Source organism: Poecilia latipinna, unplaced genomic scaffold (assembly GCF_001443285.1).
Source record: "Poecilia latipinna isolate Pla-1442-1.1 unplaced genomic scaffold, P_latipinna-1.0 Scaffold550, whole genome shotgun sequence".
Classification (NCBI taxonomy): Eukaryota; Metazoa; Chordata; class Actinopteri; order Cyprinodontiformes; family Poeciliidae; genus Poecilia; species Poecilia latipinna.
In genome coordinates, this window is record NW_015113166.1 from 151,350 (window position 1) to 176,259 (window position 24,910).

General features: G+C 40.4%; 1 protein-coding gene and 2 long non-coding RNA genes across 4 annotated transcripts in view; 1 reads left to right on the top strand and 2 right to left on the bottom strand.

The window, feature by feature from the left end:
* The window catches only part of LOC106952956 (uncharacterized), a 15,704-nt gene extending 10,474 nt beyond the window's left edge, over positions 1-5,230 (bottom strand). The window contains exon 1 of the long non-coding RNA XR_001426079.1: positions 5,099-5,230. This is a non-coding gene — a long non-coding RNA (uncharacterized LOC106952956). The remainder of the gene's footprint in view (positions 1-5,098) is intronic.
* LOC106952953 (protein FAM19A5-like) overlaps positions 1-24,910 on the top strand; it is a 176,389-nt gene that overhangs the window by 40,229 nt on the left and 111,250 nt on the right. Inside the window, exon 1 of one of the 2 annotated variants that reach the window (XM_015041422.1) lies at positions 12,444-12,625. The exons of the other annotated variant lie outside the window; for it this stretch is intronic. Coding sequence (XP_014896908.1) covers positions 12,535-12,625 — 91 coding nt within the window. The 5' untranslated portion in view covers positions 12,444-12,534. Of the gene's footprint in view, positions 1-12,443; positions 12,626-24,910 lie in introns of those variants that run through there. 2 annotated transcript variants of the gene reach the window in all.
* On the bottom strand, positions 11,283-12,079 carry LOC106952958 (uncharacterized). Its single transcript, XR_001426081.1, has 2 exons — positions 11,988-12,079; positions 11,283-11,865 (listed from the first exon to the last, which is right to left on the bottom strand). It is a non-coding gene; the product is annotated as an uncharacterized LOC106952958 (long non-coding RNA).

A 24,910-nucleotide genomic window follows, 5' to 3' on the forward strand; every position in this document is an offset into this window, starting at 1 on the left:
AAATTGGCAAAAAAAAAAAAAGTTGGTTTTTTTTTCGGTTTTTTTTTCCTTTTTTTAAAAAAATTTTTTTTTTTTTTTTTTTGCTTTACAAATATTGCATCAATCTTGATTTTTGTACATTTCCCTGAATCTCAGTGCATTGTGTTGTATGTGGAACAATTTACAATTTGCTGTGCATTTAAAGGTACAACATTGAACTTAAAAAATAAAAAATAAAATAATTTTTTACATTTTTGTTGAAACTGTTACTATGTTTTGACAGTATGTGGTATGACACAGATAATCTGAAAAACTGGCACTCCTCTGCCTTCTCCCAGTGATTACTAGAAACAACCAATCAGAGTCAGGAGGAGGATCTTAGCGCTGTCAATCATGCCCATGTTTGTGCCACTCACTCCCTGTTTCTCCTCCCACTTGCTCTCTGCTAAGATACAGCTTCTCTCCATCAGCAAAGCCTGTCTTGAATGCTAAGACTAGTGAGCATGGCCACCGATATTGGCGAATAAATGGTTTTCATTTCATGTTAATCTCAGTCATTTTAACCAACACTGAAAATATTCATTATTTGAAATAATTATTCACTTAGTTTGGAAAACTAATGTCTCGATTGGACTAACCAGTTAATTGGCTTGTTATGGGGAGTTGTTTCTGTGCCATTAGCATCTTTAGCAGCGCATTCATGAGGTTGATTGCCAACGCAAAGACCCTCCTCTTGGCTGTGATTTGGTTGGGAAGGGGCATAGTACCTCCGGGAGGAAGTGGAAGTGATTGACCTTTTCACAGATTATCTCTCGTCTCCTGACATGGTGATAGTTTTAACTAATTTATTTAAAAAATACTTTTTTTATTATTTTTACATAAGTTAGATGTTACAGTTTAACCAGTATTTTTAGTTAACGATCACAATGAGTTAAGTATTTTCTGTTCTAGATAAAGGAAGTTAAACATACTACACCTTTTTAAAGAAGATTTTAGTTTTTTTTTTTTTAAATAATAATAAAACCCCTCTGTTTTTGCTCTGTGGTGTCACACAGTGGAACATGTCTATGTGCCACATAAACTGAAACATTTGACTTCAGTTTGACTTCACCTTGACTTTTCCTGCATCAGCCCCTACAGTGAAAACAAGACCAGACATTTGTGCCCTTGGCAACTACAAAAGGAGATGATTATCAGAGACCGAGCTGATGTCTTTGTGTGTGTGTGTGTGTGTGTGTCCATAAATACAACACCCATGCTGTTTGTGTGTGTGAGTGACTGTGTAGGAGAAATGTGATGATGAATTTGTTTGAGGCTGCCTTTGACTCATGCGGGATTCAACCTTATGTGCTTCCTCTCCTGCACATCTAACGGTGCTGGCAGGTGAGTGGAGGTGAGGGAGGAAGTCGATCTAAAAATTGTGAGAATTCTCTTCTTTACACACACACTGATATATATATATATATATATATATATATATATATATATATATATATATATATTACAGCAAGAGGCTGTAGACGGTGAAGGGCCAACAAGAAAACATGTGGCCCTTGCCAGAACCCAGCAAAACTAATCTCATATCTTCTTTTGCTGCTGGGCGACCCAAAGGGCAGCTGGGAAACGGGGGGTGGAATCAGATCTAGCTGTTGTCATCAATTCGTTTCTCGGAGTGCGGTGTCCGTTAGCGACATGAAACCCATGTTGAAATAAAAATACAGTCAGAAAAAGGTTTATAAAAATACTAGCTCCCCTTTCAGTTTTCTTGAAATACGCAAGTAAAAAAAGAGAAAGTGATTAATCCTCACAACCAATAATTTTTTATTTTAGTAGAGCTACTTAAAGATCATTGACATGTATTTAAATTTGGTGATATATATTCAATAACTTTGAATCATTTTCTGTATCATAGAGTTTTCCAGGCACTGTATTCTGAAAGCTGCATGTATTTTTTTTTAGCATTAAGCATCTCAGACACCGGGAAAAGGCCGACGTGTTTTGTTTTTGATCCACATCAGTGGCTTCAAATCCAAAATACGGAGCTGAACACTGCCGCTTTGCAGCTTTAGTCATTTCGTGGCTGATTTTGCAAAAATGACACCATCGACTCTGGGATGTTTCTTGCCGACCTTGGATCAATTCAAACCCTCCACAGTGATCCGACTGCTGCCACTCCTGTTCACTTTTTTCTTTTACACTTCATCCATTCATTCTCCACGCCCACTTATCCTTGCAGGGTGATGATGGGTCTGGTTTCTGGCTCCAGCGGTCATTGGGTGAGAGGCAGGGCACGTCCCGGTCAGGTTGTCAGTTCATCACAACTTCACACACTTTAAACCAGGCCGCCCAAAGCGCACTGGTTCAGCCTTTCAAGGGACTGTCGTACAAAAAGAAACAGTATGCTAAAAAAAAACTAAACATTTTTTTATCCAATTATGTTTTTTGTCTAATCATTTGGAGCTTAAATCAAAATTGAACAATCTAGTCGATAAATGGCCCTCAACACATCTCTAAAAACCTGCATTTTTAATTGGAGCATAAGGTGGATCTGTTGGCTACCTTTTACTTTGTGCTCGTGTATTTCTTTTTGGTTTCTTCACATAAAATCCTTATAAAACACATAAGAGTTTGTGGGGATAGCATGAAAATGCAAAAGAAAAAAAACCTTCAAGGGGAGTCACTCTGGGCTTTCCAAACTCACTCTTAACTCCTTTTTGCAGGGCTTTTGTAGTGATTAATAACAAAAGAAAGATACAAAAAGAAAAAAAATCTGAATTTGGCTGCTGCTTGAAATGAGTATCATTCACTGTTATATTTGCCCTTCAACTAAAAAGCCTCTTGACAATCTGGGAATTAGTCAGAGCATTTTCTTTTTTCTTTTTCTTTTTTTTTAAGGCCAGAGTTTCAGTATATTTCAGTAGATGCGGTGCAGGTGGCACCGCTGTGCTGTGGAATAAGATATGAAGGTGGAGCCGTTACATCTCTGTAGCCAGGATAATGGGATTCCTGGCTATATTCTCACCGTATACAGAGACAAAGCCAAGTTGGAATCAGCGACTGATCCCCTTGTCTGTTTAGTGCTGGCAGAGAGAGTTTGAACCCTGCAGAGGCCGGGGAATGGCGCTCCGTCTTTGAGCCTTTTCCCTTGTATTCTTTTATTTATTTTACCCTTGAGCAGCGCGATGGCTCCCGTGGTTAACAATGCTGCCTTGGAGCCACACGGTTGCCAGTTCAAATCTTAGCCTGCGCATTTTTGTGTCGGCTTGCCATGTTCTCCCCATGCATGAATGGGTTTGTACAGGGCACCTCGGAATCAAACGAACATGCGTTTTTAGCGTGAATAATACATTAAAATGGTGCTAATCGTGAATGTGTTTCCCAGTCTTTGATGCAGACATTTAAATTTTTTTTTTTGCTAATTTGTCCTTTCCTATCAAACCGTTTTTTCTTAGACCCTTCAGTTTAAATTTGGATCATGAATTATGTACAAATGTACGAAGGCTAAATATGTTTTTAATTGCTTTGTGTTAACTGTCACATGTAAAATTTGAGTATATTATCTAAGGTACTCCACACCAAAGCAATTCAACAACACCTATGATGAATGGCCAATGACGACTTGAAGGAAATAAAAGACTAACCAGGTTGTTTTTATTAAACTGTGTATTAAAGTACATTGTTTCCAGCCGGCACCACTATATGGAAAGCCAAATGTGTCGCAATTTGCCCACTTCAGAATGCTTGCTGGTGTCTTAAAAAATGCAGTAGAATACAACACCAGGTACATTTCTTTAGTAAGTACACTTTAAAAGTTGGTATGCTAATCGGTGAATCATGAAATCTATCAGATTAAGCTAAAAATAAGTCTGCGTGAAAATTGTTGTATGGGCTGAAATGTTGTAGTTTGTGTCATCAGTGCAACAATTGGTCTGTCAAAATAAGTGCAAAACATGGATTTGCCATTTATTTAACTTAATGTATTGTTTACTTAACCTGAAATTGACAAATGTACCAAGTAATGGATAATGTGCAGACATAGTTTTAAAGGGTTGCCATGTTATTGTGCCTATTTTTAAACCAGCTTAACCTAAAAGCCTGAGTCTGCAGCAGTTGTCCCTCAGTTGTCTGCTGTGACAGACGCTGCTAGTCTGACTTTTTTTTTTTTTTTACAGGAGCATTGCGAAAAAAATAGTGAATCATCTTGGTGTCACTCTATAAGCTGTCTCCCCTCACGCCCCAAGAGATGAAAATTAGTTTTCTCATGTCTCACCCCTTCACCTACTCTCCGACTACCGGGCTCCATTATGTCTTCATTTCCCTTTTTTTATTTTTTTTCTTACTTCTCTCTGTCTGTTTGCAACTATCTAATAATTACATGCATTTTTTTTTTTTTTTTGATTGTAGCATTTCTATTCCCTCAAAGATGAATTCAGTTGTGACAGGGTTACTCAAGGTTACAGCAATCTAGAGAAAGAGGACTGTTCTTTTCTCTCCATCTTTCTTCGCTGTTTTTTTGTTGTTGGTTTTTTTTATCTTGTGCCAGACAATGCTGCTGCTAAGTATTATCATCATCCACACTGTTTTCAAAATGGAATTTTTTGTTTTGGCCGGCGAAGCCGACGGAGATCCTCCCGCTGTACTGCTATTGCTGCTTTTTTTCAATTTCTGTCGTGTTGCTTTTTATTACTGGTAGACATGAGGCAGGAGGTTCATCAGTTATTTTTAAATACGCTCCACAGCTCAATGAAATTGATAAACTTAAACACATTAGCTTTTAGGTTTAAGAGTAATATGCCAAAATGCAAACAAAATGCAATTATATAGATATCAATCCCTTGACTGTCTGGAAACTGCTCGATGAAGATCTTATTTAATCAACACTACATTGTCTCATTAGACCATTATAACTGAAAAAAGATAATCTTTGGGATTTCTCAAGGTTTCCTTCTTGGGTTTTGTCAATATGCTCCCACAAAAAACAAGGTTGGAAATCAACAATTGGCTACTCTAAAGATAACAAGCAAGGAAGTCATATTTTGTGTGACTTAATCAGCTTTCTATTTTTCTAAAATAATAAAATACTAGAATACCAGAGAAGCAGCATTCGGATGCGACGCACACAAATCTGGAACAAACTTCCTGAAAACTGCAAAACAGCTGAAACGCTGAGTTCCTTCAAATCCAGACTTAAAACACACCTGGTTAGAGTTGCTTTGGAAACGTTATAAATGAAACATTGATAAACATTCTGATGCGTCATAATGCCATCGGACAAAATGTTATGTTTTAGTTGTTGACTGTGTCTTTGACTTAATTTTTGAGTTTTTATGATCTAAAGCACCTTGAATTTCCTTGATGCTGACATGTGCTGCACAAATAAACTTGACTGATTGTTTGATTGAACAGGTTCCTATTAAAACAGGACACAGAATTTTATTATGTTTAGGAAATTCAATTATTATAATAGAAGTATATTTCAGATTTGCTTCTCAGGTGAGACATTCAGTTAGAGTGGTGGTCTCTAGATGTGCTTTAATTAAGCATTTTAAAATTTCTTTTTACATGACCCTTACATTTTGGTATTACTCTTAAGGTAATTACCTCTGTTACATCATGTTTAAATGCTGCTTTTACAAATAATACTTTGCCTTACTCCATTTATTAGCCTAGAAACAAACTAGAAAGTTTAGATTGTTTTTTATTTTTATTTTTGTTTCAATACAAATTTGATATTTTACCTCTTAATTTTATTTGTATATGTAAATACTCATGCAGTAAAAAGCACATATTTCTCCTCCCTCCCTTACCCAGAAGCCCCGGTTCCTGATCGAGGAAGACGTTTCGCACATAAAAGATTGGTATGAAAATTGAAACTCGCATCTGTTAACTTTCCCTCAGTCAATTCAGAATAGCATGAAAAGTGTGGCTCATTTAATACTGATAGAGTATTGATTCTTCATTACACGGTAGCAGATTGAATATAACGTTTTCATTACAATAGTTGATCAATATTTAAATGATGAAGTCAGCTTTCCACTCGAGTTGTGTGCTTTGAAAGTGAACTGAACTGTGGTAACCTTGCTGCGCAATGCTTTTTTCCCCCTGCCTCGGTTATGATTTATTGAGCAGTGTTTGAAGTTAAGATATTTCTGAAACAGTATAAGATATAAATCATTTTAATAATGTAATTTTTCTCCTGAAATGTTCCCTTTTAATTTCAGAAATAAACACCAGCCACATTTTTGAACTTGTAGTCTGGTACTTGTACTGTTCAAACATTTGTTCTAACCTTTCCTATGCAATATGGACATGTCTGGTTTCAGTATTTTAATATTCTGCATTACAATGAGAAAGGAAAATATAATATAGGGGCTCTGCCTGCCCATTATCTGGCCATAATGTGGTTCCATTTATTGTATCGTTTATCATTTATCGCGATAAATTTGTTGTCATGAGATTCTGGTTTACCGTTATCACAATAATTTCTGATTAATTTTGTTTTAAACCCCTTAAAACTCTTGGTATTGTCGGGGTTGTTATTTTTGCGATTTTCTTCCACAAAAGTGTGTCAGTAAATATCAATAGATGTGAAAATGTGATTAAATGCATCTACAGTGTGAATTTTAGTAATAGAAATGACACTTTTGTGTCTTAAAGAAGAATATTACAAATTGGTGTATTTGTCAAGAGCAGTATTTGTGTTTGTGTCCTGCAATCACAACCATAAAGCCATACAGTTACCTAAAAAGTAGTAATAAATAGTGGTTGTCACTTTTACCGTTATCACGGTACTACCACAAAATATCGTGATAAAACTTTAACTCCATATCGCCCAGCCATGTGCAGGTTTTAACCATCTATCGTGGATGTAAAAATTTGAGCATTAGAGAAAGTTTCATGGCATATTTGAAGTTCAGTTTAATCTGTCCAAACTTCTCCCTTGAATGGCAGCCAACTGTTTAACCTTACCTTCATGTGTTTGACAGGAATCCCAGCTAGCTAGAAAAGTGAAACCAGAAACCAGGAGAACGTGCAGACTGCTCACAGAACAGAAATTTGCCACAGGCAAATACTTGAATAGAATATAATTTTCTATGAGCTTTAGTAAAGGAAAATGAGTGAATGTGTTCACTTTTTTTATTTATTTTTTTTGCTAATGCCAGCTAAGAAAAGACTTGAAAGGAGAGAAGTTGTTTACACAGATAGGTATGCATGAATCAATATAATAACTGCCTTGCTTGCAGATTATTCAGTATCTGTTTCCATTTGGCTCAATGTGGAGAAAGAAACCATAATAAACTCGTGCTGTGCGCTTTTTCAAAATGTTCTCCTTTTATATATTTTAATCTCCTGTCAGGCAGCTAATAAACCCTTCGCCGAACTTAATAAGCCATCTTCTACAGTTGTATCTTTTGGAGCTCATCTTTCTATCTTTTTAGATTTCATTCTTTTTGTCTTGTTCCCTGATAAGCTATATCAGACAATTGAACACACACACACACTATGCAGAATAATTAACCGACATCTCTTCTAAGATATGTTTCTCATATACAAAGACATGAAAATGACAGATGTTTGACGTGAGGCAGCTTGATTGATTATTTCTTGTGAGAATCTTGGTTTTCTTTCCTGTGTGCATCAAATGATTGACAGTAAGAAGAGCAACACACTGCCAGTCATGTAATGAAATGGGTTTGTGATCTGGTTTAGATGCTCTGTCGTATTCCTCTGGTGTGTTCCAGCCTTCTCGCAGAGTTAATTTTTTATTTTTTTTTTAAATGCACAAACCAAGATTAGTTATTTCAACCTAGAAAACATGTCATGGAATTTCATTCACAAATTACATAATGCCTTCTACATAATGTAGTTGTGTAACTCAAACTAGGATGATGGAGCTGATTGGCTTCCACAAGTTTGGATTATTTAATCCAGTGTTATTTTAGCAGTTGTAGTTTTTCTCATTTGTCACTGGCAGGAAGACCACAAGCTATTTTTCCAACTAGCGGTAGACTTGTGCATTTTTCTAGGTTGAATTTACCCAGAATGCCCAGCGCTATAGTTCACTTCCTGTTTTTAGAGTGGTCTCCAGTCGAAGTGGCATTTCGAACCTCATCAGAGTTCATTGCAACCGAACCAGGGTTTTTAGAGTTTGATTGCACATTCACTCCTCTCCAGACTTTCTTGGCAAATGAGACAGAGTTAGATTAAAGCGGATTAAACAGGGCTGGTGTGAATGCTCCCTTAAACACATTCATTCCTGGTTTCAGCCCAAACCCACCTTGAAGTGATTGTTGCTGAAAATGTCAGGCCTACCTTTCCCTTACCAAATCACACACTTTCAGTTCTTCGCTTTACTCTTAGTAAGCTCCACATAATTGCCATTTGGCATGTATGTTTTCTTGATGAGCATATAGCTTCAAACATTACTCAATAATTTATAGCCACTTTAATTCTTAAAAGAGTAAGAAAGTAACCGTGGAGAGCAATAAATGTTCCTGTGGGAACGTTTATTTTCCATCTGGTTATTTTTAGGTGATAAATTTTGGCTAAAACTTGCGGGAGATGCGGACTCCCTTTTTCGTGGACATCCAAGATTTACTAGCTGCACTTGGAGCCCCAGTGGAGCGCTCCACCCTGCTGTGACTTCTTTCCTCAGTAATTGGGGGTCTTTGTAACATTTATTCAATTATTAGTTTATTAGGTTCTTTGGGGACTTTATGCAGAGACCAGCTGATCTCAGAGGCCCAAAGGCAGTTTTGTTTCTTGACAGCAGCAGTGTGTTCATCTGCCTAAACAATATTACCGCCACCTGTCTGAGGACAAAGTCACATTGGTGGGGTTTGGATGACGGGACTCCCTGACACCTCAACTGTTTTTTTAAATCTTCGATTAAAAATTAAGGATCTCGCTGTTGGACACCCTGCAGGACACGGGCTGCATGTTCCAGGTTTTTCCCTTGATTAAGACCTTCAGATTTATTGGCTGAGGGAAATAATGGGAAACACAGTGAATGGAGAAGTTTTAGGCCATTACTCACAGCTTTTATTGGCATGAGCTCTGGCTGGCACACAGCCAGTGACCTGCACAAAGGACAAAGAAAGTAACGCCTCTCCTGGCTCCTGGCAAGGAAAAGCACAGGAACACGGCTCGGGTGTAACGGCAGGAGAAAGTAAGAGGAGACGTGGAAGCGCTGAAGGTGAATAAGGTGTAATTAGTAAATAATTTTTAGAAGAGCCATCTCGACTTTACAACGTCTAGCCAGGTTGTTCCTCAAGGTCTCCGAGCAAAGGTTCAGCTTTATATACAAGAAAACCGATTCAGAATTGAACCATTTTCAAATTAAAAACCTTGTGCAAAGATAAAAACCTACCCAGACAAACATCTGAAGCATTACAGGTCCAGGTTTGTCTCAATTGAGTTCATTATTCAACGGTCGTAGAGTTCTAAGATAAAAACCAGTGACGTCATTTTGGTCAAAGACATCTTGACTGTGACTAAAAGCTCTGGCAAAACATATTCAGTGAGCTGATGAGGCACTGAACTTGTGCAAAGTGTTACTTTTAGCATAAATTACTGCGACGTCTCAGAAAAGGTGCATCATACTGACAGATAAACATGTGGGGTGGTGGTGTCATGGTTGGGGCCACTTCACTTGGAAGACTTTCTGTATTTAATAGAACCGTTAATTCTGAGACTTTTACCAAAAAATTACACCTCTGAATTGAAATACTTTTTTTGTTTTTTTAAAGAAAAAAAGCAAAAACAAAATGAAGGTTTTGACTTCCGGGCTTACATTCGGTTGAGATGCTGTGGTGTGATCCATAACAGGTACTTCAAACTCGTTTGACGCAGCTGAATTCAAACAATTCTGTAAAACAGCCGGGTTTTCCTGAAAAACGCTCTTCATTTGAGTTATCCGAAACACTTGATGCCTGTTTTGGCTGCCAAGGTTGATACAAATTGTTACGTTTGTGGGGAAGGTTTAGTTTTCACAAAGGAAAATGTTCAGTTGGGACAACTTTCTGTATTTTGCTCTTTGTCTTGTATTAAATTCTAACATTTAGCTGTGGCAACAAAAAAGAAAATAAAAATAAAAATAAAAAATTGGAAGAAAAATCTGCAAGGGGCCAAATATCTTTTCACAGTACTGCAGTGTTTTGTGTGAACACAGTTTTAGACGTCATCAGCTGGCTAACAATTTGAATTTACCGTTCATGTGTTGTTTTCTGCTTACTTTTAAAAAACAATCAGTTATGAATCATGTGAATATTCTTTTTAAACAATTTGTGCTTTTTTTCTTATGGATCATCATGATTTATTCCACCCATTAGTTCTTTTGGTAACATTTTATAAGTCAAGATAGCACAAAATTTCTGACGCGTTTCTGTTCTGTCACTATTGAAAGACTTTGTGAAATCTTGCGATTGGTTACTAAGCAGAATCAAGCCGTTTCCTTTCTCTCGTCTCTCCCTCTTAATTAGACTTTTTTTTTCCTTCCACATGCATAAAATCATATTTATAGCTCGTTGCTCTTCCCGTGAAGCCGGGCTGCTATAGGCTCAGCATGTGTAAATGTCAGGCTCTCACTCCCACACAAGCCACAAGCAAACACGGAGTCTTTCCACACCAAATCCTCGCAGAGATTACATCTCTGTTAATTACCTTCCTTTGCAGTGGATGGACGAATTGATGCGGGCGTGAACGTGCAAACTTTGCTATATACAAACAAATGGCGGTGGGGGAGGCATAGTCAAATACACACTTGGTCTGGGCCCATGGAGACTGTTAGCGTCTAATTAGATGTGATATCTATGGCAGCCAACCTTACTGACATTGCAATGTTAGTTTTTTTGTTTGTTTTGAGGAGCAGTGGCTTCATGACCCATTTATCTTTATCATATTATAGCCACAAACTTCAGTAGTTTGTTGGGATTTGAAGTGTTTGACGAAACACAAAGCATACATGAGTGCTGTTGTCCTGCTGGAGGCAACAATGTCTTTAATTTTGCTTCTCCTTCTTTAGGATAATATTTGTGAAGTGACTAATGCCTATCCCACCTGAGCTCTTGGTCTCCGAGTTGCTGTGGATCTCTTGATATTGTCCTTGATGAATATTCTCCTTTAGCTGGAGACTACTAAACTTTACTCAAAGCGATTGATATTGATATTTGGAGAGTTCAATATGTAATTTTATAGACACTCTCTGCTGCAACCGGCCCTTGCCTTCACAGAAACACATTTGTTTTTGCATTGTTTTGTTTTTGAAAATCAGAAAGAGGGTTTAATAATACAAATCCTTGCCACACATTTCAGATCTTTATTTAAAACAAACAAAACACTAATTTGCACTGTAATATCTGTGAACAGTTCTCAAAGAAACCCACGTTGTTTGTGGATCTGTTTTGATCCCACGTGTGTAACTTGTGTTAAAAGAGTCTCAGTCTGAGTTCATCAAAGTCATATTTCCCCCCTTCCGTGTCTGCATCATCCCTGAATAAAGTGAAGAATATCACCTTTAGACAGAAAAACTGTTTGTTTTTAACAATGAACGTGCAAAACAATGCTACCCTCACTTTGAGTCCCTATAGGAGGAAACGCTCCAAATGCGCGATCTTCTTGCGTTATAGCTGGAGGAAATTATTTGGAGAAGTCGTGACGTAACCTGGAGCTAAGCAGAGGAGATGGGGTGAGGGGGGTGGGGGGATTTTTCCTCTTAGGAATACACACACAAAATATCTGCTGGTAACTACAGGGATCCAAGCTTTTGCACAACCTGTTCAACAAAAGGGAAAAAAGTAGAGGAAATTTAGCTTCTGATGCTCCGATGGTGCAGGTGAGATGTTAACCTCGCCGTTGCTGTGCATAAGCGTGAAGAGTTGGATCTGACTGAAACGAGAAAGAAAGAGAGAGGGAGAGGTGAAGAGAGAGAGAGAGCGAGAGAGAGAGAGAGAGAGAGAGAGAGGGAGGGGGCCTGCGAGGCGACTTTGGCTGGCAGTGTGCGCCTCTACCTCTCCAGCAGCGGGAGAGATGTGCGTAACATGCAGCGGAGAGCGGTGATGATCGCCCGTGGAGCCGCCGTGCGCACTCGAAGAGGGAGCAGTCCGCTTTCCTGATCCGATGAGAGAAGCGAATCATCTAAATAAGAATTTTTTTTGAAGAAAAAAACTAAAGGATTGAAGATGCAAGCAGCTCAGCAACTGATTGGGGGTTAATCGCCCCTCTTGGAGCCGCTCTGACGCAAACCAGCGCGCATCATAATGTTATTTTCTTTTTAGTTCTTCTCTCTCTTTTTTTTCTGGAACCCCATCTAAAATTGGACGATAAATATATATATATATATTTTTTTATCTCCTGCACGATGAACGTCGACTTGCACGGACAGCTGAGAAGGAACCGGTGCGTGTCTGCGGGCTGATCCCATCCCCTCCCCACCACCACCTCCTAACCCCCACCCTCCCGCTGTACTACCACCCCAGCCAACACCACCGCTGCACGGCTGTGTCGGTCCGCGACAAACCGTTTCCCCCCCCGCCCCCTCTCCCACAGACGCCCAGGATGCAGCTGCTCCGAGTTGCGTGGGCACTGACCGGAGCGGCGATCTGCTGCTTTCTCATCCTCCTCATCCACTCACGCCTGCTCAAGGAAGGTAAACCGCTCACTAATTACGCTCTCGTCTGTCTCTTAGATGCGCAATTGTTTCTCTCTCTCTTTCTCTCTCTCTTTTTTTTAACTTAAAAAAAGTGCGCGACGTCCTCTGCAGTCAGATTTGCACTTTTCATGCTCTGAAAGCGACCAACCAATCGGGGATTCGGGGTTGTTCGATTTATAGGGAGAAAAAAAAAAAAAAGCATGCCTCGTCAACAAGTAATCCGCTTTGCTTTTTTTTAAAGCCTTACGAATAATTTGGGGATGAATTCATAAAGAAGCCCAATAAACTTCACAAACGTTTTCAATAGATGGCACTAGAGTCTAGCTTTAGGGTAACATTGAGGTCAAGCGGTTTTAATGCACCTATGTTCACCTTCTATTGTGTTTTCTCACCTCTTCTACCACCCAAATATTTATTTCCGTCATTCACGTCCCGTCCACTTGGGCCTGGCAGACACGGTCACAGCATGGTTGAGCAGTTCAGTCCCCTTTATTTATTTATTTTCTTCTTCTTTTTTTGTGGAGGGAATCGTATAATTAATGGAGTGTCATTTGCTGACATTCAACTGTGAATGGCATGTGATTTAATGAGTCACAACTTGACTGATGTTTCCGCCTGGCAGATTATTCCCTGCAACCAGTCATTAATTCCACCTACAATGCGGCACAATAAATACAAATCACATCTGTCTGTGGGGAGATCTTCCTGCAAGAGGTTTGAGCTCACTTACTCCTTATGGAACGCTGCAAAGCTGAGGAATTACTGTACAGTGTAAAGCTTGCTAAAAAACCCCCCAAAAAAACAACAACTCCACTTATTATTCCCTTGATAGAAGCACAACCAGAGGGCAAGCAATCTGTTAGAGGGAACAGTCACGGGTTTCTTTTGTGGAATTTTTGAAAAGCTTGGCTTGAGATGACGTGCCGTCCAGTCTACCGCCTCCAGTACAATGCAGATATTCAGGTCATATTCAGGCAAACGCTTTGGATTTTACATAAAAATCAAGGGGGTTACAGCAAAGAAAAATGGAGGCAAAACCAAACAGTCAATGGCTTTGCAGATTTGTAAAAGATGTCAAGATGCATCCCTGAATTCTTATCACCAGATTTGGAAACATCTCTGTGTGCTTAGAACTATATGCACGTTTGTTTCTGTCTGGTCTGCTTCCATATGGGCTTTATAACAGTTTCGTTCAGGTACAAAGTAAAGCATACGTAAAACACGTGCTATTGTTCAACAACCAAGTCGGTGTATTCTATCTATGAAGCTACATCTTGGCTGTAGTCGATCTGGCAAATTCAAACTCAGCACCATTCCCTCAAAGTAAGCCCATCTCGTTGCGTATTCATCATCAAATATTGCATCAGTGAAAGTCTGTGATGATCCTAGAAATCGGGTTCTTGTTGAGATTCATACAACCCAAGAATGGCCCTCAGAGCCTTATGGCAATAATGGCTGTTAGACCTTAAAAGACATTAAGTATGAAAGGATTGGGGTGGTACCCTTCCATTTTACTACACCTGTGCATCAGGTTAGAAGTGAAAAACTGGCTTTTCCAGTGGCATTTATTTGAACTCATGTTTCGCCTTTCCAACTTTTCTGGCTACAAAATCATTTGGGGTAAAGGAAACTCAATAGACATTCCAACTGAAGCCTGTCTTCATTCCTTTCCAGCCTTTCAGTCTAAAACTTATTCTTGATAGCACCAAGGTTAAAATCAATCTCCCACTGTTGCAACTCTAAATTGTCAAGAAAGATAGTGACAGTACTATAAAGGTTGAATCAGCTGCCTTTAGAGCACGGTGTAGCGATGATAGGCAGTCGTTAAAAATAGCAGCCCACAACACTTGAGGTGAAACAACATGGTGACAATGTGCAGTGTGTGCTTTGATGCTCTTGACATCGCTTAGCCTTTTAAGTTTTAGACATTTGGTTGGTATTACTTTATTTTTGAGCAAATTATACCTGAGTCTATTTAAATAAGCCAATGAAAACAAGTAGGGCTGGGCGATAGGGCATGAAAATATATCACGATATAAGCGTTTACCAGTCTACCGATAATTGATTTGTTTTATAGACTGAAACATCTAAAATGCAGCCAAACTGGTGATGTGACCTTTCCTCTTTTATCCACAATTTCCTCTCAATCCGTTGTACTCATTTTCTCCCTTCATTCCATTTTGATCGTTTTATTTTTTGTAATAGGCCATGGTGATGATACTGCTACAGTGAAAGTTTCTCAATAGGTTGCTGCTAGCTTAGCAACTGTAAGTTTGTTGATGCCACCCACCTTACTTAGCTAGCTGGCCATGAGACGTTGAGTGGCTAAATCCTTTCCTCTGCCTACAACCCCCAGAAAGCTGTGCGGTTCTGGATTGCAGTTCACTGAAACCTGATTTACAAAAGGACATTTATAATCTAGCGTTTTTCAAAGAACACTTCGGTCTATGTCTTAGATGCCTTCTTTCTGCATCTGATATATCTCAAAGGAGCAAGGCACCAAGAGTGCTAGTCAACCAGCTGCAGTTGGATGTTTGAGCCACCAGGTGAGGTAGTTCCAGCAACGTGAAAGCTGACTTGGATAAGGTTTGCTCAGCTTTGCGGTTTGAAGATGGGATGTAGCGATGGCAGAGGCAAAATCAGATACAAGATAATTTTGGTGTTTTAGTCAGAGGTCAGAAAGATTGCTTTGTGACCATGGTGCAGTACAAAAAGTGCTGCCTATGGCTTTGTTAATGTGACGGGTACTCATTAGATTCAGACCATCAGCAATGTTGAGCTTGTTGACAGGCAATGCAATATTTTTGACCTTGAGTGCTGAGTTGTTTGTCTGTATCATGTTGTGCTTTTACACCAAGGGTTTTTTTCCCCTTAAGCTTGCATTTCTTTGCTTTCTGACGAGACATCAAATAGCTTTCAACTTTGGGGGGGGGGGGAAGCTGCTGGTCACTGTGCAGCACAAAAAAAAAAAGAAAAAAGATGGCGTTTTAACTTCACTGTGGTTTTCAGCATGTTCCTTATTGAAATCCAATGGAGAGAGATGGAGATGAGTCACATAAAGGAGGGTTGAGAAAATGCACACTTTAGGCTGCAAGAATGAGCAAGGTCAAAGCTGGCTGTGAGGCCTAATAATGCGAACTGATAAAATGAATTCAAAGGACTGCATTAGTGACAGTCTTTTGGGGACGAGAATAATGAAAGACATGCACAAGAGGCCCAAAGAACAGACCCCTTTTAGTCTTTTCTCACACATCCCTTTTTGAAGAACATCCCAATTGTCCGATGCTACTGTCTCCTTTGTGAATCGGAACAAAAGACGGAGAAAAGCAAATGTATTTTTAGTTTCCTCTTTGCTATGTCACAGATTGATTGCTCCTGCTGTGTTTCTCATGCATGTAGGTGAGCGTGCAGATGCATGTGTGTGGGTGGTGTGTTATCAGATGGTAGCCCATCGACAGCCGAGTTATTTTCAAACTAGCAAAGAAAGGACTAGTGAGCTAAAGATACGTCGTAACGGGGTATTGGCTATGGGAAAGAAAAGAAAAACAGGTGGCGAGTCTCATCAAATCAGCTCCTGCGCATGGTGCAAATCTTGTCGAGAGACAATCACGAAATGCAGAGATAGTGGATGAGGATAAGAGGAACAGTATGGTCTTGAAATGTGAAGGGATTTTGCACCATAATTCTCTCAAACTGTCCATTTCAATAATTCAGTCAATGGAGCAAATCCCATTTTGCTCTTCATTGGTCGAGGTATTTGTCACATGGTAATGGAAAGCCTGACAAGCTCGGCGAATTGTTCCTCTTTGCTCACGAATTGAGGCCAATCTAAGTGAAATTTGACTTGTTACTCACCGAAATAGACTCGTTGAGGCGGCGTGGGCATTGGAATCGCAACTTAAAGGGGCACAAGCCTTTCAAAGTTCTGTGGTTTCTGGTTCTCTCTTAGTAAAAGAAAAGTGTGGTTGCTTCGGACTGTGTCTGAAATTAAATGTTCTCTTAACGGCAATTTTTCAGCATTGGATTAAACTTCAAGACTCCTGTAATTAGAGGCTTTAAATTCAGTTTTCTTGATTCCCCCCTACTTCCTCTGAGGCTTATAGCTGTTTTTGTTTTAAATAATAAAAAAAGTTATCAATGCGGTTCTGCCCACCTCATATACTGAAGTTGGTAGCACTCAAATTGTTTTGTTTTAACTAATGATTATGAAGTAAATTATAATTCCAAAAGGTAATGACTAGACAAAAACACATCAGCAGTTTTTGCTTTCTATACCTTTATTTTTCTCCCTCTCTCCATCAGACTCTTTGTCCACTTTCTGTAAATAATGCTTTATTAGTCATAAACAAAATACCGTTAAGTCAATGAAACCCTACCGAATATCACTAATTGGTGGCCCAAATAATAAACACGATAAAGAGGCATAAATAAGCACCTTCTGGCTATCCATGTGTGATTTTATTTTTAAGTGTAGCAGTGGTATGGAGGGTTGAAGTCGCCGCTGCTACAGCTTCCAACACAGGTAGTGACAGCACAAAGTTGGTCTTATGTAAGGGTAAGCCGTCTGGCTTTGCTGCTCGAGGGTTGGATGTAGTGGTGAAAGACAGTCTGTCAGATCAACCGGCCACGAGACTCGGGGCAGAAACACACTGGGACACAGCGGAGGATACGATTTGGTTGTCAATTTCTGTCGTTTTCACACGTTGGAGGGACAACAATGAAGAGCGGAAAGCTTCAACCAAGGTAGCAGCTACAAAGTGTTTTTCATTTTCAAATTATGTAGATATGTCATATCTACAAAATGTTCTCTTTTTTTAAGCTAGCTTCATTAAAGATGAATTGACAAGCAGAGAATCAACTTAAATCAAAACATTTTTGGAAAATAACATGCCACTCCCACTTGATGAGTAAAACTTTCTTTATTACATCCCAGTATTTCATGTTTCATTCACTAGTCTTTTTAATGGGTGTTTCCTACTTTGGTCAAGAGGATACAGTTGGACTTATTAAATCATTATGAATCGATTGCTCTGCTCTGTTAGAACGCTTGTTTGGAAAACAATCAGCTCTTTTAAACAGTCGTGTCAGCAGTAATTTTTACAAATTTCTGCCAAATCTATTAAAAGTCATTTTGAAAACAGCTGCAAGTACCTCAAAATTAGGCTTGGAAAAAAAAAGTCTATTTACAGTGTCTGTCATACCAAGCAGACCAAAGTTGTGTCCTACCAGTGGAGGTAATTGACTCCAGGTACAACCACAGGGTTAGCCAAAGTGAGCTGGGCTAAAATAGATTTGTGCTTCCTCACACTGCACCTGACATCTGGCAGCTTAAATCTGTGTTCATTTAAATTTAGCCCGGGAATCCCACTTAAAAAAAAAGAAGAAGAAGAAGAGAGAGAGAGAGACGCTAAGGATTGGAATGACATCCTTTGGCATGGCTGCACAGCTCGGAGCTGGTGCCTCAGGCAGATTTAGGTCAAGCGATGGTAAATGCTAGGTGTCATGTGCTGAACATTTGTGGCCTGTGGAGAAAGCAAGCTAAAAAGGAAAGCACCTCGCGTTTCGACTCCCGAGCAGAACCCCCATTGGACGGTACATTCCTTTACCTCTAAAAAGCCAAATGCCAAACATTTCAACGATGTAGTCGGAACATTCTGCCGGTTTGTTGACATGCTCTGACCATGTTGCTCCCTTGGAAACCGTTCCTAATCAGGCCACCTTTCCCAATGACTTCAGCTGAAAGCAGGGGTCACATCCAGAAAATGAACTGCTCCCGTTGCCTTGCTTCCCACAAATGGGGAAACAACTTCATTGAAGACTTCACTGCTTGAACAACACTGTCACCACCATGCTTTACTGAGGGATTTATGACCAGACAGACTAGAGTTCTCAAATAGTAAAAGCAGATTCGAAATCTCCTTCCTAAGTTCTGATGGTGCTGACAGTTGTTGCTATTTTTTCTTGCGACGTTACTCTGTTTTGCCTTCTTTTTCCTTTCCTGTAGAGATTTCGGTTCAGCTATTTAATTTCATCATGCCATCTGCGGTTGCCACATCTTGTTTTTCCCTCTTTTTTTTCCCTCTGAATATTAATTCAGTTTGTGCCACAGTTGCAGAATGCTGAACGCACTTCAGGCGGTGTCGTTAAAAGGCAGTCGCAATGTCACAATCTCCGTGTTTTACTCGGCAAAGTCCTCGGTGTATTCGGGGCCCCTTGCAGCACTGAAGCACGTAGGTAAGCATTTTTCCCACATGTAATCTGCTGTAAACTGCTCCAAATTGAGCACAATTTATCTGTAATGGCCTGTATCAGCCGCAATCTATATGGACGATGCACATTAATCAATACCTTAATTGATTCATTAGTTAAAGGGTTTGTTAATTAAATCACTTTGATGAATCAATCACAGTTGGAGCAGAAACCTGTGGTGGTTTTTCAGCGTAATCTAAACTGGAGCTAAACATCTCCCCCTGCCCTCCGCCGTCCTCCATCACGGGTCCTCTGTGTTGAAATCTTCAGTGTGTGTTCAGGGATCTGTTTTTCACAGCTCCTATTGATTGTGGGACAGTAAAGAGTGTGCACTATTGCACCCAGTTTTCCTAAAGTTCTATCGATTCTGTTTTGGCAGTGCTGTGGGACAATAAAAAGAGAAAATGGCAGCAGTTGAAACGGGAGACTAATAAAAAGGCGGCTGTGTGTGGATGCTCTGTGGGTGCTGGCTTTTTTTTTTTACTGGAGAGATTCAGTGGCCTTCGGAAATAGGGATGTCAAAGAAGACATGGCCCTTACACACTTCATTCCCTCTCTTCCACCCATGAAGTACCGTGTTAAAGTCCCCAAGGCCCTGCAAATCCAAGCTTGAGGACAAAGATTTAAAACCGCTCTGTAAAACCTCAAACACGCAGCGCCATGTCTTACATCCTCAGGGCACATTAACCTAACGCAGATGCAAATGAAGAAAAAAAAAAAAAAAGAAAGTAAAACCAGTGCAGTTTATTGCAACACCAATCAGTAAAACGTAGTCGGATTGCTCAATGTTCACGAAAAGACTGTGCAAACTGCAGAAGGGATTGGATGGTTTTTGTTACTGCAGCTGTATCTTTAATTAAAACCTCACCCTCCAGCCAGGGAATCTGTTCTGGTCACTGCGCTCTGATGAAGCTGAGCTGTATGAATTAGTCATGTGGGTGCAGGCACATATATATACTGAATGAAGGGAGAAGACTGGAGGACAAAAAGAGGGAGGAGGGCTGGTTGTTTGAGAGGTTAGAGTCTAGTGGCCATTTGTCTATCAGCTTGTCAGTCGGTGAGGAGAAAGATACCCTCAGATCAGCATTTTCGTCCAAGGGAGAGCGGATTCTGTTGGGCCTGTTCTTGCTACACTGGCAACATGTCCATCACAGGCACCTCTCAAAGAAAAGCACGTCCCTCCCCTTAGACGATCCAACGCCGAGCTTACAGAGGAATTCATCAGGATAAACAATCTCAGAGTCCCGATTTAAAGGACTAGATCCAGAACCTCTTGTACATTTTATTCATACTCCTGAGTATTGATTACATGACCACCAGGGGGTTTTGGGGAGAGGCTCGCGCGTTCTTGAGGAAATGTCGGGTGAGAAGTGTGTTTACCCTTCTGCAGTTTCAATTTGTGCTTTCATGCTGTGTCAAAGGTAGAGATGAGGTTATTCCATCGTTCAATCAATCGCTTTGTCTCTGTTCGTCTGGCTAATCGATAGCTACTTAGGAAGTCTGATCTTCTCTGCGCATGAGATCACAGTCACTTTGAATGGATGCAGAAACGAGGTTTTTCTGCCCTCACAAACGCGTGGCCCCCGGAGGCCATTGTGACACGAATGTGGCGCCTGTGATAACAGGCTCGGTCATGCTTTATGGATCCAGTGTGTTCGAGCTATTCCTCCATTTCCATCTGAGAGAAGTGTAGGTTTAATTTGACATTAGCTTGGCTATAGTAGATTAGCTTTTTTGTGTCGGAGCAACAGAATATTACCAATGCCACGCTGCACCACCGCAACAAATCGCACGCTACTCTTTAGAAAACTAATGGAGGCAGCATCGATTCGAACAAGGCCAGCCTCTTGCTTTGTCTCGCCTGTCAGATTGTGTCTAAAGCAATTTCATAAAGATCATTATTTTCTTTCGCGGGATGTCTCGGAGCCAAACGAGATCCTCCTTCGCTCGCTCCTTGCCTTTTGTACCGCTCGTGGCGACAGCTCTTATGGCCCAATTGAAAACGAATTAGAATGGAATGACACATAATGAAAATCACCAAAAAACATTGGCACGTCACATCCCTTTAGCTTGTTGCGGCCTTGAATAGATTGCTTGTGGTTCTCCAAATTCCTGTTCGCGGGGCCCGGCGCCGTAAAAGAAAATGGGTTTAGCTCACTGTAAAGGACAAGCCGCATCATTATGGGTCATAACAGGCAGTGCCACTCATTTATCTTCTAATGCTATTAAAGGTGTTCAACGGGAAAGCAGCTGACATGGGTGTTAGTCATGCAACAATGTGAGAAAATTCATAAGGTTTGTCTGCTCATTGTCATTGACATTGGATGGAGCTGTATCGCGGGTTACTCAAACGGTTTCAACGGCTTTGCTCGATAATTCATTAGGTTTTTTTCAAATACTGGTTTTCACGGCTGCTTTTATTTTACAGACGAACCAAATTGGAAGTAGGCATGGGTACAGATTGTCTCAATACGCTCCGGTTGGCAGCTGCCAAAGAGTTGAGAAGAGAGGCCGGAGGTGTACATGCTCATTTGAGATCAGGTGGAATTCTGACCTACTTGTTCCTGTTTTTGTGTGGCAGAGTGTGCGTTCAGGCGCATTTTCCAAAATAGCATTGGGGTAAATCTTTAATGGTTTGACATGTGCTGTGTTCACTGTTTGAAATGTATTTAAAAAAAAAAAACACCTGCTGTGTGTGGATGTGTACTGTTTTAGGATCATATGCTAACAAGACTGTAGTGTTTATAGAGAAGAAAAATATGTTAGGAGGAAAAAGCTGATAACTGTAAGGAAAGCAAAAATATGCCATAAGCTAGATGTAAAAAGTTACTTAATTTAGCTTGGTTGAAGGACGTAAAAAATCGTGCAATCAGTTTGCCTAATGGTGCCTTCGAATCAAGTTGTTCATTTACGTTCCACATTTTGTCAACGTCTTTGTTTTCGTAGTCAAAGAGTTTGAGACGGACGCCAACAGATCAAGGCAAATCTTGAGCAACTTCCTGGTTGTGTGTTAGGAAGCGACATTTGGAGGTTTAGAGTTAACTAAGAGGCAATTCATCAATTATGCAATTTGGCGAAGTAGGTTGGATTTTTTTTTTATTTCATATGTTCAAGCTTCATTATTTTATTTTGCCTCAGTTAGCAGCCCTTTTTTTTTTTTTACATGTACATCATTGTTACATATAGTTTTATTCTTTTGTTTACCGCTCTGCTGATACAACAGCAGGGAATGAAAAAAACAAAACAAAACAGCAAATCTGCTTCATCATAATCATTACGGTCCATTCCACATGGGAGAAAGGAACTTCATTATTGTACCTGCAGGGACTGTTAAAGCCAAACTCATGAATACAGAAAGCTTTCTTCCATGGTGTGCTGTTTCCCCTTCTGCGTCTTTTTTTTTCTCCTTCCCCCCTTCTCCAAGTCACATTTCTCACTACAGACGCAATAATTTACAAGCCATGCTCTGTTCACTGCCATAGGTGCTAAAGTAGCTGAAGTTTATTTCCTTGCTGTTTGTGCTCTAGTGGATAAGAGTAGGAAGGTAGCAGCCTTCCTCAGCCTAAGTAATGCAGACTTTTCTCGACTGACACGTTTGTCTACATCGCTCGTCTTTCGCGGCTCTGGCTTTTTCTTGCCTTCACCTCTTCCACTCAGCATGAACATACTTTATGTTTCAGGGTTTACTGTCGACATGGAATTCACATGAAGGGCATGAATCAGCCCAGATGGCATTTCCCCCCCACGCAACATGAAACGGTGAAAAAAATAATAAAAAAAAGATGGAGGAAAAATCATATTTTAATAATTATACGTTCAGCAAATGAAATATGCCAGGTTTGCACATTTGCCTTGCTGAACAGACAATAAATTATATCTCTTGCTCTCCCTCTCTGCCGCATAAGCCCAAGGATAAAACCACATCCAGCAAGGGAAGAAATGGGGCTTGTGGAATGCAGGAAACAAAATGCCCTTGTCTGAATCAAACGGCAGAGAGACGAAACACAGAGCGTATGGGTCCTGGTTGCACGATTTACAGACCGCGTGAGCTCGGCGGCGTACCTCGGAGCACATCTGTGCGATGGCCTTGGCGTGTGCGCGTTACGGGCCTGCTTTTACCTGGAGATGACATGGAAGGCCGCAAGTGTTGGCAGGCGGACCGTATGTGGCGTCTTTGTGTTTACTGTAATACGTCGCAGAGCAAATTTTCAATTCATCCAACGGGTCGCTCTGGAGTGTTTGGGATGCTGCATGGGTTTCATGTGTTTGTGTGCTGTGATGCGTTTGCACCAGGGTTTCTTTAAGGTAGTGCAGGCATCGATTTGCGTTCACAACCACAGAGGCAGCTGTGTGTGCACTTATGCCTGCGGCTCTAAAGATCACTTCTGCGTACACAAGGTTATTCATAAATTACACATTAGGAAGACCGAGCAGTAGTTTGCTGCTCTGCCGCTTTCTCGTTACTTAGAAGACTCATAAACGACTTGCAGAGACAAATAACCAACTTTCCCTTCACCTCCGTAGAGAGGGCTGGGCGATGTGGCTGAAAACGGATCACGATGTAAGTGTTTCATATCAGATATCAATAATGGTTTGTTTGCTTTTTGTTTTAAATATCTGAAATGCGTAAAATTAACATTGTTCTTTTATTCTATGAACTGCTGACTACATGTCTCTGAAATTCCAAGGGAAAATTTAGCATTTATTTGTAGATACTGAGAAATGGTCAAAATAACAAAAAAGATGCAATGCTTTGAGATCTCAAATAATACAAAGAAAACAATTTTATGTTCATTTAAAAAACATTTTTTTTTTTTAATTCAGGAAGAGTTTAGAAATCAATATTTGGTGGAATAACCATGAGGTTATCAATGGGGTTGAGTGCAGTGGGCTCTTAATTTTTTTCCATAGCTCTATATAATTGGTTTATTCTTCAGCCTTACTATAATACAGCAGAAAACTATTCCTGAAAAGAGCATGTTAATCTGATCCTGCTGCTAGCATGGCTAGCTTCCTCTACTGCTTAGCAAACTCTTGAACCAGTTAAGCTCTGGAACTGGGTTGGTGGAAAAAGCAGTGAGACCTTCTCAGACTTTTCACCACTCTGAGCTACCTGTAGGGATGGATTCACAGCGGACTCATTGTGCTGCAGGGTGTGGCTGACTGGTGGAGCTTTGACCAGCTGTTGCTTAGGACGGTTCCTCAGAAGGGAATATAAAAGGAGAGCAAGTGGAAGATCACATGATTGTTTGCACTTTTTATGTGATCCCCGACTCTCACCGCTGTTGCTAAGGGTTTTCTCATCGCACTCTGTCGCCTTGCTGGAAGGCTTACATCCCTACATACTTACCTCCACCTAATGAAGATCGTCCTGAGCCCTTCGCTGCTCCTCGGAACGCTTCACTGGGTCAAACACACGTTTCTCCGCCACACTCCAGCCTGATTTAAAGTCTGTGAAGAAAACCCAACTAGTTCTGTTGCCAAAAATACAACATACCTACCTTTGACATCAGACGGCTTCTTACATGCTAAACGATGGAAGAATAACATGCACATCTGCAGAATTCACTGAAGCCATGTGGGTTTCGCTTGGAGGCAAGTATGTGTGTGTGCGTGTGTGCGCGTGTGTGTATGTGTACTGAAAAATCCACGTCGGCAGCTTGATAAGCCAACACGAAACGTGTGCGCACATCACATCTGCGAAACGTTAGCATCACATGCCACTCCGCTGCCGTGCGTTGACAGACGCAAGGTATTCCCAGTTATCAACCGAACACTTGACATAATCTCTTGCACGTTCACCCACGCACGCACGGGCAGAACTGACGTCATTAAGGCGAGGCAGAAGGAAAACCGGTGATATCTCAGCCCTAATAATCTCCGATAGGGTAAACAGAGCACGGCCACCCACCTGCCTTTTGGCCCAGGTGGAACCACTTGAGTAAATTGCCTCCTTAATTGATGGACTTGAACTGGTTGCAGTGAGCTAGCTGGTGTGTGTGTGTGTGTGTGTGTGTGTGTGTGTGTGTGTGT